This window comes from Pogona vitticeps, chromosome 10 (assembly GCF_051106095.1).
Source record: "Pogona vitticeps strain Pit_001003342236 chromosome 10, PviZW2.1, whole genome shotgun sequence".
NCBI lineage: Eukaryota > Metazoa > Chordata > Lepidosauria > Squamata > Agamidae > Pogona > Pogona vitticeps.
In genome coordinates, this window is record NC_135792.1 from 10782597 (window position 1) to 10797186 (window position 14590).

The 14590-nt window shown below is 43.5% G+C and overlaps 1 protein-coding gene across 2 annotated transcripts; it reads left to right on the forward strand.

Moving 5' to 3' along the window:
- The first annotated feature begins 325 nt into the window (after positions 1-325).
- POP4 (POP4 ribonuclease P/MRP subunit) lies at positions 326-13435 on the forward strand. 2 transcript variants are annotated; one of them, XM_020815085.3, is made up of 7 exons: positions 326-461; positions 2120-2172; positions 3964-4187; positions 5787-5864; positions 7913-7974; positions 9396-9497; positions 13116-13435. In XM_020815085.3, the coding sequence occupies exons 1-7, from the start codon at positions 347-349 to the stop codon at positions 13250-13252; spliced, it is 771 nt and encodes a 256-aa protein (XP_020670744.3). In that variant the 5' UTR covers positions 326-346; the 3' UTR covers positions 13253-13435. The 2 variants fall into 2 exon arrangements, with proteins under 2 accessions (XP_020670744.3, XP_020670745.3); XM_020815086.3 differs by lacking the exon at positions 5787-5864.
- The last annotated feature ends 1155 nt before the right edge of the window (positions 13436-14590 follow it).

The window sequence follows — 14590 nt, forward strand, 5'->3', positions numbered from 1 at the left end:
GAGAATTAATTAATTAATTAATTAATTAATTAATTAATTAATTAATTAATTAATTAATTAATTAATTAATCCCCATCCCAGAACAAGGATTCTCTCCTCGGACTTTTAAAATATTTTAAAACGCAAAGGCACTCTTAAAATGTTTTGCAAATGCAAACCCATCAGCGCGTTATTATTTCCCCCCAAGTTAATACCTAGAAGGAAACAGGCAACGCCTACAGGCAGGAGCTGAACAAGAGACCCGCAATAGAGAGCAGTTTTCTCCTCTTTCTTTTTTTTATCTCATATGCCAGTCTCCCAAAGACATAAGTACGCATGCGTAGACTGACGTACGCGCTATGCGTTGATGGCTGGCGTCCCTGTTTCCGCCTCTCTCCCGGCCAGGTTCTCCGCAGGGTGCGCATGCGCGTTTCGGTCTCTCCCTTTAAGAGCAGCGGCGTCTCTTACCGGCAAGATGGAGAGTAAGTGCGTGGAGGGTGTTGCGGCTTGATAACCTATTACGTTTATAAATAATGACTTTATTAGACCGTTTTGTTCTCCCACCCTGTTTAGTGGGGAGGGGGAGGCTTCGATTTTGCAAGACTTAATCCGGAGTGACTCCGGTTCCGGCGCTGCGGCGTTGCTTCGCCTTTGTGCAAATCGGAGTGGAGGGACCTCTTGTTTGCTTCCTTCCCACTTTGCGCCCTCCTCCTCCTCGCTTTCTGCGAGGCTGATTCAATCTCATGGTTTTTTTTAATCCGGATCGATTTATTGATCCGGATCAGTAAGTCGATTTGAGCTGGAGAGACCGGTTTTTAAAAGCCCATTGCCACGGCTCACGGAAGTTGCGGGACTCGGGTTTTGCCCCCTCTTGCACCCACTCTTGCGACTGAAAAGGTCTGGATCCGTATCTCTTGGTCTTGTGAACGTGACCTTAAAGTGCCAGGTGACACGAGTCAGACTTCCTGGGAGGGAAAGAGAAGTCGGATGCTCTGAATTCGCACTCAGGACTCTCAAAAGCAGACGTGTTTCAGGGATGGAGAGCCGTTCTCCCCAATAGACCTTCTTTTTGGGGGGGGGGAGGAATTGCATGCCTTCCGCACACCCTGCGTTCCCTAAACGTGCATCTGGACTTTCCTCCTGATTTGCCCAAACTACAGTCTTGATGTCGCCTTGTTATCTTTCATTATTTATTATTTTTCTTTTAAAAAGGAAGTTGGATGGAAACATTTTCAGCCAAATCCCACCAACCTAGGGCAGCCTCAGTCCTTGTAGGCAACGTGGCACCACCTTGGTACAAGAGGAAAGGGATCAGCAAAATTGGGAAAACTCCCAAAGTTTGCAAAAGGATTCATGCAGTTTGTGAGAAGGGGCCAAAGGAGGTTTTAAACTCCCCAACAGCAGCCGGGCAAAGATTGAAAGTAGCCAGTGGCCATCAAGCACAAGATGTCTGTTTTGGGGTGGAAAAATCCAGAAAGAGGAGAAATGGAATAGCCCGGAAGGGGACTTGGCTGGCTGGTTAGCTCTGGAACCCTTGTTGGGAATGCTACACACTGCAACACTTTATTGCAGATTTCACTGCCTCTGCCTTCAAGTCTTTGGGGTTTGGAGCTTACGAAACATATCTCCCTTTCGGTAATCTGTTCCACACACCGAGGACTGGGAAAAGTTAATTTTCTGGACACTCACCAGAATCCTGCAGTCAGGAATCGGATATCCACCATCCATGAGGACTAGAAGATTATTGAGTTGTTGCCTTAAAAAGTGACTGTTCCAAGCTCTCCAAATGGCCCAGGTTTTTGAACAGACTGTGTTGTGAAAGAATGCAGTTCCATATTGCTCTGTGATTTCAAATAAATGGCCCACAGACTTTTTATTTGAAAAGGAGGTGTTCTTAATGGGAGAGTTAGTTTGGTGTAGTGAGAGACTAGGACTGAGACGACCTGGGTTCAGATCTCTCCTTGGCCATGGGAACCCCCTAGAGAGTGTCACTGCTAATGCTTTTTCCTTAAAAACCACACCTATATTGAAAACTACGTTAGGATTGTTAATAGGATATGACCTGACAGCACAGGACCTAACATTTGTAATGGACACAACATGTACGTGTTTGATGGAGAAATCTCCTTTTACCTTTCAGGTATATTGTACAACCCACTACCTCAGCAAACGGCAAAACTACTTAACATCCAGGTACTTTGTTCTTGTTGTTTTGTTTGAAAGACTTTTGTTGTTGTGAAGAACGTCCTATATAGATAGCATCTATGAGATCCTTTCTTTCTGAGACACAAATGTCATTTACCCCTTTCCAAATCCTAACTCTATTGGCATAAATTCCTGCTGTGAATTAACACAATTTATGAAGTCGGTTTAGGCATTTGCTGTTGCACATCCGCTACACACAACTTAGTCCATGACAGCTGAAATTTACGCTGATGATGTTGCTGTATATTTTTTTTTCCACTTGGATTTTTGGCCAGCAGAGTTGATAACCCTTGACGTTCTGAGTAGGGACTACGCCGGAAGGGACTGGAGACTGGGTAGAGGAATAACAGAATATTCTTGGAAAAGAATAACATTGGGATAAGAGCCGAGAGGTAGAGAGAGCCTGACGGGCTTCTAACCTGGTATATTCATTAGGAAAATAATATGGAAGAATGCACAGGGTAGAGATGATGGCTAGTTTCTTAAATATCCATTGTTCTCAGTTTTTAAATCTACAGCATGGGGGACATTTCTGTCCCTGCTATTGTGATCCCTTGGAGAGGAAGAGGGTTGGCATCTGGGAAGCTGGCCTGCCTCTCTCTCTCTCTCTCTCTCTCTCTCTCTCTCTCTCTCTCTCTCTCTCTCTCTCTCTCTCTCTCTCTCTCTCTCTCTCTCTCTCTCTCTCTCTCTCTCTCACACACACACACACACACACACACACACACACACACACACACACACACACACACACACAGTCCTCTCTCTCTCTCTCTCTCTCTCTCTCTCTCTCTCTCACACACACACACACACACACACACACACACACACACACACACACACACACACACACACACACACACACACACACACACAGAGCTGCACCCTTTTTGCTCTTCAAACGCTTAGGGAAAGTCTGGGCATCTTCAGACTGTGAGCTGAAGCTGCAGACAACACAGGATCTAGCTTGGCAGCCACTTCAGAGCTTCCTCCCATAAAGGGACAACATGGGGCAGGGACGGGTGTGGGGGACTGAAGCAAGAAAGCATGGATGCAGGTTATAAATGACCTAGAATTCCCTAGCCAGAATTGGGGAGCGCAGTCCAGAAAAAGTTGTCCCAAATCCATGTGATGGCGATGCCTGTTTCTGCACAGGTTTCTTTGTGCAGCCTTTCCTGGGCACGGATCTGGCAAACCGGTTACAAAAAGTAGGTGTCAGGCAGAAGTTTGAAGATAAAACCCCATAGGCTCCCTGGAAGAGGCAACAGGGGGAAAGTTGCAGATATTCAAACAGGGCACATCCTGAAGAGTCCCTAGCTTTGCTGGGAAATGAGGGAGGGCATAAAACCCAATAAAGTTTGAGTCGCCATTTTGAAAACACAGTTCAACGTCCTTGAACCCCAGAACACTCTTTCTTCTGCGTAAGGCTCGCAGTTGCCTTTGTAGGAAAAGATCACAGAGTCTTAAGGCAGTTTTTGCATTGTCATGTTGGCCAAAATCCTGGTCGTTGTGCCCACCAACGTAGCACAGTGGGTGCAAATCTTGGCAGTGAATGGCTACCAGTTAAGAACTCACTGCAGACCTCTGCGGTTGAGTGTCGCTTCATGATGTGGCGTGCCACCACAAATGCCCGCCCTCGCTTCTTCACTTGCAGCTGTTTGCTGTCAGGCTTTACACCAGGGTCACAACATTGCAAAATTCCGGCCAGTGTTTCCAAGTTCTTCTGCATTGGCCTTCAACTTGATTGAGCTGGAATAACCTCAGGCGCTCGTTTTTTTACAGCCTCAAGGGCCAAAGGAAGCCGAGGCTTTTGTGAAGGCTTTTCTGAAGCGCAGCATGCCCCGGAAAAGTGACGAAGACATCCAGGACCTCCTTACCCGAAAAGCTGTCGTCCTTGAACATTTCCACAAAAGGAGGAAACAGCAGAAGAGGAGAAGGGGAAAAGGATTCTCAGCCAGACACAGGAGAGCGATGCGGCTCTTTGAGATTAAACCGGAACAGCAAAGGTAACGATGCAGGGAGGGTTGGGCAACTTAATGGCCTTCCGGATGTTGCTGAACCCCAACTCCCATCATCCTTCATCATTAGTTGTACTGACAAAGCAAAGGGGAACTGCAGTCCAAAAACATCTAAACATCCCAAGTTCCTCGCCTGGATGTACAGTTTGGCCCCTCGAGTTTTCGAATATTTGGAAGACAGACAGTGCAAAGATCTCAAGAGTTGGAGGCTGGATTTTGTTTTTTCTTCTTAGCCCTTGCATCATTAAGTATAGATTTTCCAGATATCTTTGAAGTGATCTCTTTTCCACAATAGCTCATAGCTTTAAAAATAGCCAAAGTATTTGATGGAAAGGTGGCAATAAAGCTCACTCGGTGTAACTTCTATATTTGTTCAAAGGAAATCAGAGTTTTAAGTCAGGTGTGGCTCAAGACATAACTCCATCCTCCTCATCCAGCATGAAACCTCGGTGCTGGAGGCAGCCCAGGGCTCTGCATCTCTGCTCTGTCAGCCCAGTGAGTAAAAAAAAATGCAGCCTAGTATTTCCTGTGAGCTGATTTACAAGGTTATTTAGCAAAGTGGTTGAAATCCTGTTGTACTTGCCATAGAGTAAAGTGAAGCCCACAGGAAGTTTACATGTCCCATAATTCTCCTGCAGGACCCAGGCCTTACAAGCACCCACAGTATGCCCACCTGGAGGCCAGGCCCAGCTGGCCGTCCTCACCCATTGAGGCTTTACACCAGGGTCACGTCCTGTTAGAAAAAGGAAGCTTTCCACAGCCCCCAGGGCGTTTCAAACAGGAGGCCTGTTCAATGCACGAGGCCTGCCAGCTGGGCCTGATCTCCAGGTGAGTACAATTTATGCGTTCATAAGGTCCTGCAGGAGAATGATGGGATTTGTAGTCCAAAACGCACATCCCTGGTTAGGATATCCCAAGTGCTTTGTTGCTGTTCAGAACAACTATGGAATGGCAGGTAGCCGCTAGAGGGCAACCTGTGACCCTTTTTATTCTAACTAACATTCCAAGCAAGCCATGTTAGTCTATGCACACAGAGAAAAGTGTTGGGGACAAGAGAAGAATCATGTGGCACCTGTAAGCTGTTTATTTTCCTATGAGTTTTCATAAGATGCATGAGTATAATGTGTGAGTATTTGATGAAAAGGTGATGAATAAAGCTCACTCAGTGTAACTTCTATATCAGTTCAAATGGTGTATATGCACAGTGTATGGACTGTAATCCATTGAAAGAGCATGTTAAAACACATCTGTAAGTTTTAAAGTTGCCCACTATATTACTTGGGAACTGCACATACACTCTTCCCGCATATGTGCATGTATATGTGCTGTTTCTTCTTGGGGAGGCACGTGGCTGTTCCATCACAGCAGTACCAAGATCCTGGATTTTTCCATTGATTTTAGCCCAGAGGTCTTATTTTTACACCTTGCCATCAAGAGACTTTCAAATGGGCCACTCTGATTTAATGTTTGTTCCTATTAAACTGGTGATCCAGGAGGAAGATTTCTAAATCCTAAATTTACATGTTTAATTGGTGTAATGAGATGTTGTTGATGATGATCAATAAAGATGTTCCATTTGTTCTTCAGGTATGAGTTATTTGTTCCATTGCATGAACTATGGAAACAGTACATCAGAAGTCTCTGCAATGGACTCAGTCCTGAGACGTAAGCTTATTTAACATAAATAATGATTAGATCCATTTGTCATGACTTACAAGCAGAGCAGTGATAGAGACCGTTAACCAGAAGGTCAGGGTTATTCCCAAAAGGGGGAAAATCTTCTGGTGGGAGAGTGAGATTAAGGGTGAAGTGTATTGCTTCAAATTTTGGAATAGGGAATGGTGTGTTTGAATACTTCTATATGTCAGATTACTTTAATAATAAATGTAAATATAAATAAAGTGTAGGAACATCAGGTAGAGAAGGTGTCAGAAAATGACAAAGTCAAGATCTTGTGGGATTTCCAGATCCAAGCAGATAGACACCTTGAACATAATACACCACACATAGTAGTAATAGAACAAAGAAATGTCTGGATCATTGACATCGCAATTCCAGGAGATGCCAGAGTTGAAGATAAAGAATTGGAAAAACTAGCAGAATATGGCTATGGAAATATCTCGCTTGTGGTCCTTATTGTCATCGGGAACAATATCAAGAAATTTCACACAGTTGCAGATTCCAGAAATAACATCATCAGAGCTACAAAAAAATGGCAATATTAGGAACAGCATATATATCATGCCAATATTTAACAGATACTTAGGGTTTTGGTTAAAACTTGTCTCTGTTATACCATACCAGTCAATGCACTTATAATTTTGATTGACTATCCCTGGTACTTTTGAGTAATAATAGTGTGTCGTCAAGTGAATTTGGATTTATGGTGACTTTTTCTAGGGTTTTCCATTTAGAAATGGTTTACTCAGAAGTGGTTTACTCTTCCCTTCTTCTGGGAATATCCTGGGACCGTGCAGCTTGCCCAGGGCTGCACAGGGTGGCTCTTCTACCAGGAGGCACAGCGGGGAATTGAACTCCCAACCTCTGGCTTTGCAGTAAAACACTGAGCTCTCTGTGTTAAATCCAATTTTGCTCTCAACTAGAGCAGGCCAGTGAAAATGAGTGGGAATTGTTGACTGACACAAATGTGCGCCATTGACTTCAGTGGCCTAAGTCCAAGCAGTAGGTCCAATCTGAGTAAACTCATCCGATCTTTGGAGTTCACTGAAATACCGTCTCATCGTTCAACGCTTGATTCATACTCTACTTTGGGCTCACCGTTGAATTTAGGCCAATGGGTCTAATTTAATTCAAAACTAATATTAGGCCTAATCAGTCTTTGTGTTTGGGAGGGCAGAGGTGATGCATAGGATGTAAACTTAGGGGAAGGGACTTTCCTGTGTTTAATCTTTGTATAATAGTAATTGTTAGGCACTTTATAAATGGTGCTGGTGGTGATTAATAAGAGTAGTACATGAGCGTAAGAAGAATAATGATAATAAATAATAAATAAAAATGATGCAAGCGTTGAATTGTCCTGGAAACCAGAGATGGCAGGAGTATAGCTAGGAGGTGAAAGGAGCAGAAGTGTACCGTAATGGATCCTATCTCAGTACATGAATCCATAGAAATTTTAAGCATGAGCTTCTCCCTTGACTACTGGTTATCGAGCCATAAACTTTGTTTTGCAAAGGATCTTTCTTTTAAAACAAAACAAAAAAAAATTAAAGTAAGCAACATTCTGTATGGCTTTTTTTTAAAGAACCCCTTGAACTATTTAGGGATGTGGTGGCGCTGCGGGCTAAACCGCAGAAGACTTTGTGTGCTGCAGGGTCAGAAGACCAGCAGTTGCAAGATCGAATCCACGCGATGGAGTGAGCTCCCGTCACTTTGTCCCAGCTCCTCGCCAACCTAGCAGTTCGAAAGCATGTGAAAATGCGAGTAGATAAATAGGTACCACCTCGGTGGAAAGGTAAACAACATTCTGTGTCTAAGTCGCGCTGGCCACGTGACAATGGAAACTGTCTTCGGACAAACGCTGGCTCTACGGCTTGGAAACGGGGATGAGCACCGCCCCCTAGAGTCGAACACGACTGACTAAAATGTCAAGGGGAATCTTTACCTTTACCTTGAACCTATTTACAGTTTTCTCCTGCAATTTCGTTTTGATTTCCAGTTCTTTGAAGAATTTGACTCTTTATGGTTTTCATTAGGCAGCCGCAGATGATTCAGACCAAACTCCTCAAAGCAGATCTTCATGGAGCTCTCATTACAGGTATCTTTGATCTCTCCCTAGACACGGTCCATTTTTATTTGTGTTTTGGGTAGATAACAGCCTGCCTGCCTCTTTGCTTCCTTCCCTGACCAGCTTTAACACTTGTATGCCAGTTTGTTAAACCACGATTTCCCAGGAATATCTGATTTTGAAGCAAGGGCCTCCATCTTGGAAGTCCCATGATAAGTCTAAAGAGAGGCCAAAAAAATATGCCTGTAAAGTTTATTTCTCTTATGCCACCCTCAAATACTTTGCCAAATACTTTGCTGCCCTAATGAGTAGAACTGAAAATAATATTATTCCTGAAAAACTCCAGTTCTCCCAGTTAGTCCGAGAATGGTTTGAAGAACTTGATTCTTTATGGCTAAGCTCAGAGGGAACAGAAGTTTGGGGGGGGGGGCATAGCTGAATATGCTGTCCTGCTCATGAATCATCTTGACCCCTCCCCCCGGAGCCCTGGCTTCACTACCACACTCAACTACAAAACTGCTTCCACATAAGGCTACGGAACATCATAGTTACTTGAACTATACCTGTAGAAGGGGTAGCCATGTTAGTCCATACAAGCTTTACAGTGATGCCTCGCAAGACGAACGTCTCATGCAATGAAAAACTCGAAGATGAAAGTGTTTTGCGATATTTATTTATTTTTTTGTAACTCGCAAGACAAATTTTCCTATGGCCATGCTTCGCAAGATGAATTTTTTTCCAATGCATTCCTATGAAAATTTTGCAAGACGAAATTTTCACAATACGACATGACTTGCACATCAAATTATTTTCGTCTTGTGAGGCATCACTGTAATTTCTGTAATTCCCTTTTTCATTCATTGAATTGCATAGTCGTCTCTGCATGCTGTACAAAGGACATAGTGGCGCTGTGGGTTAAACTGCAGAAGCCTCTGTGCTGCAGGGTCAGAAGACGAGCAGTCGTAAGATTGAATCCACATGATGGAAGGAGCTCCCTTTGCTTGTCCCAGCTCCTTGCCAACCTAGCAGTTCGAAAGCATGTAAAAATGTGAGTAGATAAATAGGTATCACCACGGTGGGAAGGTAATGGCGTTCTGTGTCTTGTCACGCTGGCCACGTGACCATGGAAACTGTCTTCGGACAAAAATGCTTGCTCTATGGCTAGGAAATGGAGATGAACACCGCGCCCTAGAGTTGGACACAACTGTACTAAAGGTCAAGGGGAACCTTTACCTTTACGTCTGCATGCTGTAAAAGCCAATTTAATTCTTTAACTATGTGCTCTGTGAAGAAGTACCATCTTTTGGTTTCTAGTGTTATGAGAGCAGTAGAAATGTTTTCTCGAATGTTATGCCTTTGCCACGTTTTCATTTGTTTGCCTTTTTAATTAGTGCAATGTATAATGTCAAACCTGGCTGTTCCATTGTGACGATCTGGCTTTCTTTTGACAGTAACAAAATCCAAATGTCCCTCCTACGTTGGTATCACGGGCATCGTTCTACAGGAAATGAAACACGTTTTCAAAATTATTACAAAAGAAGACAAGCTGAAAGGTATGTACGGGGCCCCTCTCTTCGTCTTGACTGATTTCATTTCTGGATGTTGTCATGTCAGCTCATAGATGCCATTGCAAGTGGACGTTCATCTTTTGTAGCCCTGAATGCATAAGCAAAACCTTTTGTTACAGAGTTGGGATGTTCATGTTTGAAAAGTAGTCAGTAGCTAATTAAGAGAACTTTTCTTCCGTAATCATAACAACAACAATAATGATAACCTTAGAACTGCAGAGTTGGAAGGGACCTTGCAGATCATCAGGTCCAGCCCCTCTCAAGGAGGCCCCGTGGGGGATTTGAACTCCCAACCAGATGCCCAAGCCACTGAGCTATCCAGCAGTTCTCTAGATTCAGCACTAAGACAATGGGGGTTTAGCCTTAGAGACTCTTGCAGAGTGCGGGCAGCATACAAATCGAATGAATAAATAAATAAATAAAACTTTGTATACAGCCCAGCATTCAATACTGCCTGATAAAAGGTGCCGTATTTTTCGCTCCATAAGACGCACCTTTCCATAAGACGCACCAATTTTTTAGGAGAAGAAAACAGGAAAATATCTGTTTTCTTCGCTCCATAAGACACACAGACTTTCCACCCCCCCTATTTTGTGGGGGGAAAAGTGTGTCTTATGGTGCGAAAAACACGGTAAATAAATAGTGCCTTCTTAATTTAGTTCAGATTTTTTTACAAAAAATCACAGCCAGTGGAGCATCACGGCCAGAATGTTTGACTGGATCTGGCAAGAGCTAGATTCAAATCCCAATGTGGCTGTGAAACTCCCGGGGTGCCTTTGGGCCAGCCACAGTATCCCGACCTGTCCTGCCTCACAAGGTGGTTGTAACATTAAAGTGGGGGGCAAGAGAGAGTCATGGAGGAAAAGGTGAAACATCACTGTAATAAATAAATAATAACTTAATGGAGTGGATGAGCGCAAATGGGCTGAGGTTGAATTCAAATGAGATGGAAATCTGGTGCGTGGGTGCCACTAGCATCAGTAAGTTGGGAAACTCCCTCTCCTTTTGGGGAGTGACTCTTCCCACAAAGGTTTGCACCTTGGGCGTCTCCCTGGATCAAACCTTGGAAACCCAGGTGGCATCTGTGGTCCAGGCAGTCCATTTCCATCTTCGGAGGATTGCCCAGCTGCATCCCTGTCTAGATGTGGGGGCACTCACGACGCTGATTCATGCCCTCGTAATCTCAAGAATAGACTACTGCAATGCTCTCTACGTGGGGCTACTCTTGAGGCTGATGCGGAGACTTCAACTGGTCCAGAATTCGGCAGCCAGATTAATAACTGAGGTGAAGAAATTCCAGCACATCTCCCCCACTCTGGCCACCCTTCACTGGCTTCCCACTTCAACTTCAAGGTTATGATGATAACATTCAAAACCCTAAACGGTTTAGGATTTCAGTACCTATCAGATCGCCTGCCAGCCAGATCTGTCCATAATACCCATTCTTCACAGACAGGGCGGTTGAGGGCCTTGACCCCAAAGGAGGGTCAAGAGGGAAAGAACAAGAAGCTAGGCCTTCTTGGCTGCCTATGGAACCACCTGCCCATGGAGATCTGCCTGGCACCCTCACTGGATGGGTTCAAACGAGCATTGAAGACCTGGCTCTTCCCACCAGGCTTTCCCAGAGCATTAAGATCTCAGCCTCCTTTTTTACCATCCTTTTTGCCATCCTGTCCATCACCCCCTTTTTACCACCTTCATTACCATCTTTTTAAATTTACCCTATTAGGTCAGGCATTAATTTATTTTTTATTGTGTTTTAATAGAGTTGCTGATATTGTTGTTCGCCGTTCAGATTGGCCTGGTTGGCAGATGGTGCGGGATATAAATTCAATAAATAAATAAATAAATAAATAACTTTCATTTAATAGGGACACTTGGCTTCCAAGATAATACTTGGACAACCAATGTGAAATTGAGCTCTTCTGACTGTTTATTCAGTGGCTTTGGAAAAGAATAGCTAATTTTGCCCCTTTTTTGTTTTTGGCTTCATTCGTTCACTAACAATTGAGGGGTTTTCGTGCAGATAGAAGGTGTGGCTAAAGTCAAGGATAGGCGGGGCCTAGAAGGCAAAATTAGGCGAGGCCAGCTTCAAGCTTAACTGATCTATCTTAAATATACAGTATTTCTTGGAAGAATGTTGATGACACATGTAACACAGCCACTTAAGTATCTGCTATGCTGTTTCTCCGTTGTGGTTCTATCTCTATTTCCCTCTTTGTCTTCTGTTGCTGGTGTCTGTTGTGTGTGTGTGTGTGTGTGTGTGTGTGTGTTTTCAGCCCTTTGGGGCATGTTGTTTTCCATCTTTATAAACACCATGTACAGTCAACCCTCGACTTACAAACTTAATCCATTCCGGAAGGAGGTTTGTAAGTCGAGAAGTTCGTAACTTGAATCAGCATTTCCGATAGGAATGCATTGAAAACCAGTTAATCGGTTCCGGCTGGTTTTGGTTCTTAGGTCGAGGGGCAGTTTATAAGTTGAAACATTACAGTGGTGCTCCGCTTAACGCTTACCCCACTTGATGATGAATCCGCTTCACGATGAAGCGATCGCAAAACGATGTTTTAATGGGCAAAAAACACTTTACGAGGATCAGTTCCCTGCTTCAGGAACCGATTCCTCGCATTACAACGATCAAAACAGCTGATCGTCGGGTTTTCAAAATGGCTGCCAGCTGTTCAAAATGGCTCCCCGCTGTGTTCAGGAAGGAATTTTTCGCTGCACAGGCATGGAAAATGGCCGCCCAATGGAGGATCTTCACTGGACACTGAGGTATTTAGCCCATTGGAATGCATTGAACCGGTTTTCAGTGCATTTCAATGGGCTTTTTTATTTCACTTGACGAAGATTTCACTCTACAGCGATTTTGCTGGAACGGATTATCCTCGTCAAGCAAGGCACCACTGTACTTCCCATAGGAATTAATGCAAAGCCAGTTAATGCGTTCCTACCACTAGGGGCAGAAATTGTTTTCTTTTTTTCTTTTTTTAACCTAAGATGGTGTAGGTTTAAAAAAAGGCAGGAAACCACAGAGGGAACAAACAAACACTGTTTAAAAAGAACGCTTTTTAAATCAAGCACCTTTTACACCAAAACAGGCACCTTTTCAACCAAGAACCTTTTAAATCAAAACAAGCAGCTTTTAAAGCAACTAAGCAGGTTTTTACCCAGGCAGGTTTTAACTCAAACCGAGCTCCCTTTCACCCAAGCACCGTTTAACTCAAACAAAAGCACCTTTTAAACTAAATTTTACATTTAAAAATGACAATACCAGGCAGTCCCAGGTCTCTCTTCCCACTCTCTAACCGCTTGGACGAGTGAGGAAGCAGACAAGCAACCTCTTTGCTAATTGAACGTTCAAATTTCCTGCTTTCTCTGCCTTCCCCACACTTTTTTTCAGTTCGTAACTGGAATCCAAGTTCGCAAGTCAAGTCCATATTTTCCTATCGGAGCCTTTCGTAAGTCGAAATGTTCTTAACTAGGGCCGTTCGTAAGTCGAGGGTTGACCGTACAAGAAAAGTGGCACTACCACATTAAAAGACCTCCCTACATAAAGTTATAATCTTGTGTTAAGTTTCTGATTCTTGGCTTTTCTTTCAGTGATTCCAAAGCTTAACAGTGTCTTCAGCATAGAGCTTGATGGCTTTGTATCCTACATCTATGGCAGCAGAATCCAGTTCCGAGCCAGCGAACGCTCAGCAAAGAAATTCAAGGGGAAAGGAACACTTGATCTCTAGCTTTTTCTGAAAATTCAAGGAATGGTGCATAACTTCCTTCAAATGGAAAGTATTCATAGCTGAGAATTCAAAACAAAAGCAGTGTGTATCGGAGGTCTTTCTTAATGTATGCTTTATGTTTTTGTATTGTGTAAATTATTTGTTTTTAAACTTATTGTTAAGTAAAATTTTTCCACCACCTTGCATTCCATTACTTTATTTCAAGGGCAGCGTTGATAGTTCATTCCTTCATATTTCTCTGTTAACTCTCCAACTTGTCTAAGCCTGTAAAATGAAGCATTATTGAAGTAACTTGAAATTACTTCAAGTGCTTTCTAAATACATTTTCTCAAGATTGTCTCATGGACTTTTTTCAGATAATGAATGGTAACTTTGCAGTAGGAAATCAAGAGGTACAAGGCATTGTGTTATTGTTTGGCATACGTAAGTGAACTCTCAGTTGGGCTGGTTTGCCATCTTTGCATAAAAGAAGCCCTGTGGGAGTGTTTGTAACCTACCTGGTCATACTACAGTGGTGCCTCGCTAGACGATTATAATCCGTTCCGCTGTTTAGCGTAATCATTGTCTAGCGAAAAGCATTTCCCCATTGGAATGCATTGAAACCTGTTTAATGCGTTTCAATGGGAAAGAATCATCGTTGTCTAGCGAAGATCGGCCATAGGAAAGCCGCTTTGCGAACCGCCGATCAGCTGTTTAAATCGCTGTCTTGCGAAACTTAGGTCCTGAAAACACCTGTTTGCGAGCGTGGAGGGAACTGTCAGAAGACCAGCAGTTATAAGATGAAATCCCTGCAACGGAGTGAGCTCCCGTCACTTTGCCCCAGCTCCTTTCCAACCTAGCAGTTCGAAAGCATGTAAAAATGCGAGTAGATGAATAGGTACCACCTTGGTGGGAAGGTAAATGGTGTTCTGAATCTAAGTCGCGCTGGCCACGTGACCACGGAAACTATCTACAGACAAACGCTGGCTCTATGGCTTGGAAACGGGGATGAGCACCACCGCCTAGAGTCGGATGCGGCTGGACTAAATGTCAAGGGGAACCTTTACCTTAGAAATAGAGATCCCCGGGGAAGAATAGCTATAAATTCCCCAAAGTCCACCCTTTTCTCGTTAATTAAAGTCTCAAGGTCTCACTCTGAGATAATTTTAGGAGAAAGAATTTTAAGAAAAAAATTTCATACCATTATTTGAAATTACTGACTTGTGTATGTTGCATTCTTTACCTCACTCATATTGGCAACCAACTGAACAGACCAACAACAAACGAAAGAGAGGAGAAAAGATACTCAGCAAAGAGGTGGGGCTCTCTTTGAATTCAAGGAAAGATTGATTGGTGCTG

What these genes read in the sequence shown, in the direction of transcription:
- POP4 (XM_020815085.3), top strand. Translation starts at nt 347, where the DNA reads ATGGCTGGCGTCCCTGTTTCCGCCTCTCTCCCGGCCAGGTTCTCCGCA. An exon ending in CAAAACTACTTAACATCCAG is followed by an intron (nt 2,173 to 3,963) that starts GTACTTTGTTCT and finishes GTTTTTTTACAG; the next exon opens with CCTCAAGGGCCAAAGGAAGC. An exon ending in AAAAGAAGACAAGCTGAAAG is followed by an intron (nt 9,498 to 13,115) that starts GTATGTACGGGG and finishes CTTTTCTTTCAG; the next exon opens with TGATTCCAAAGCTTAACAGT.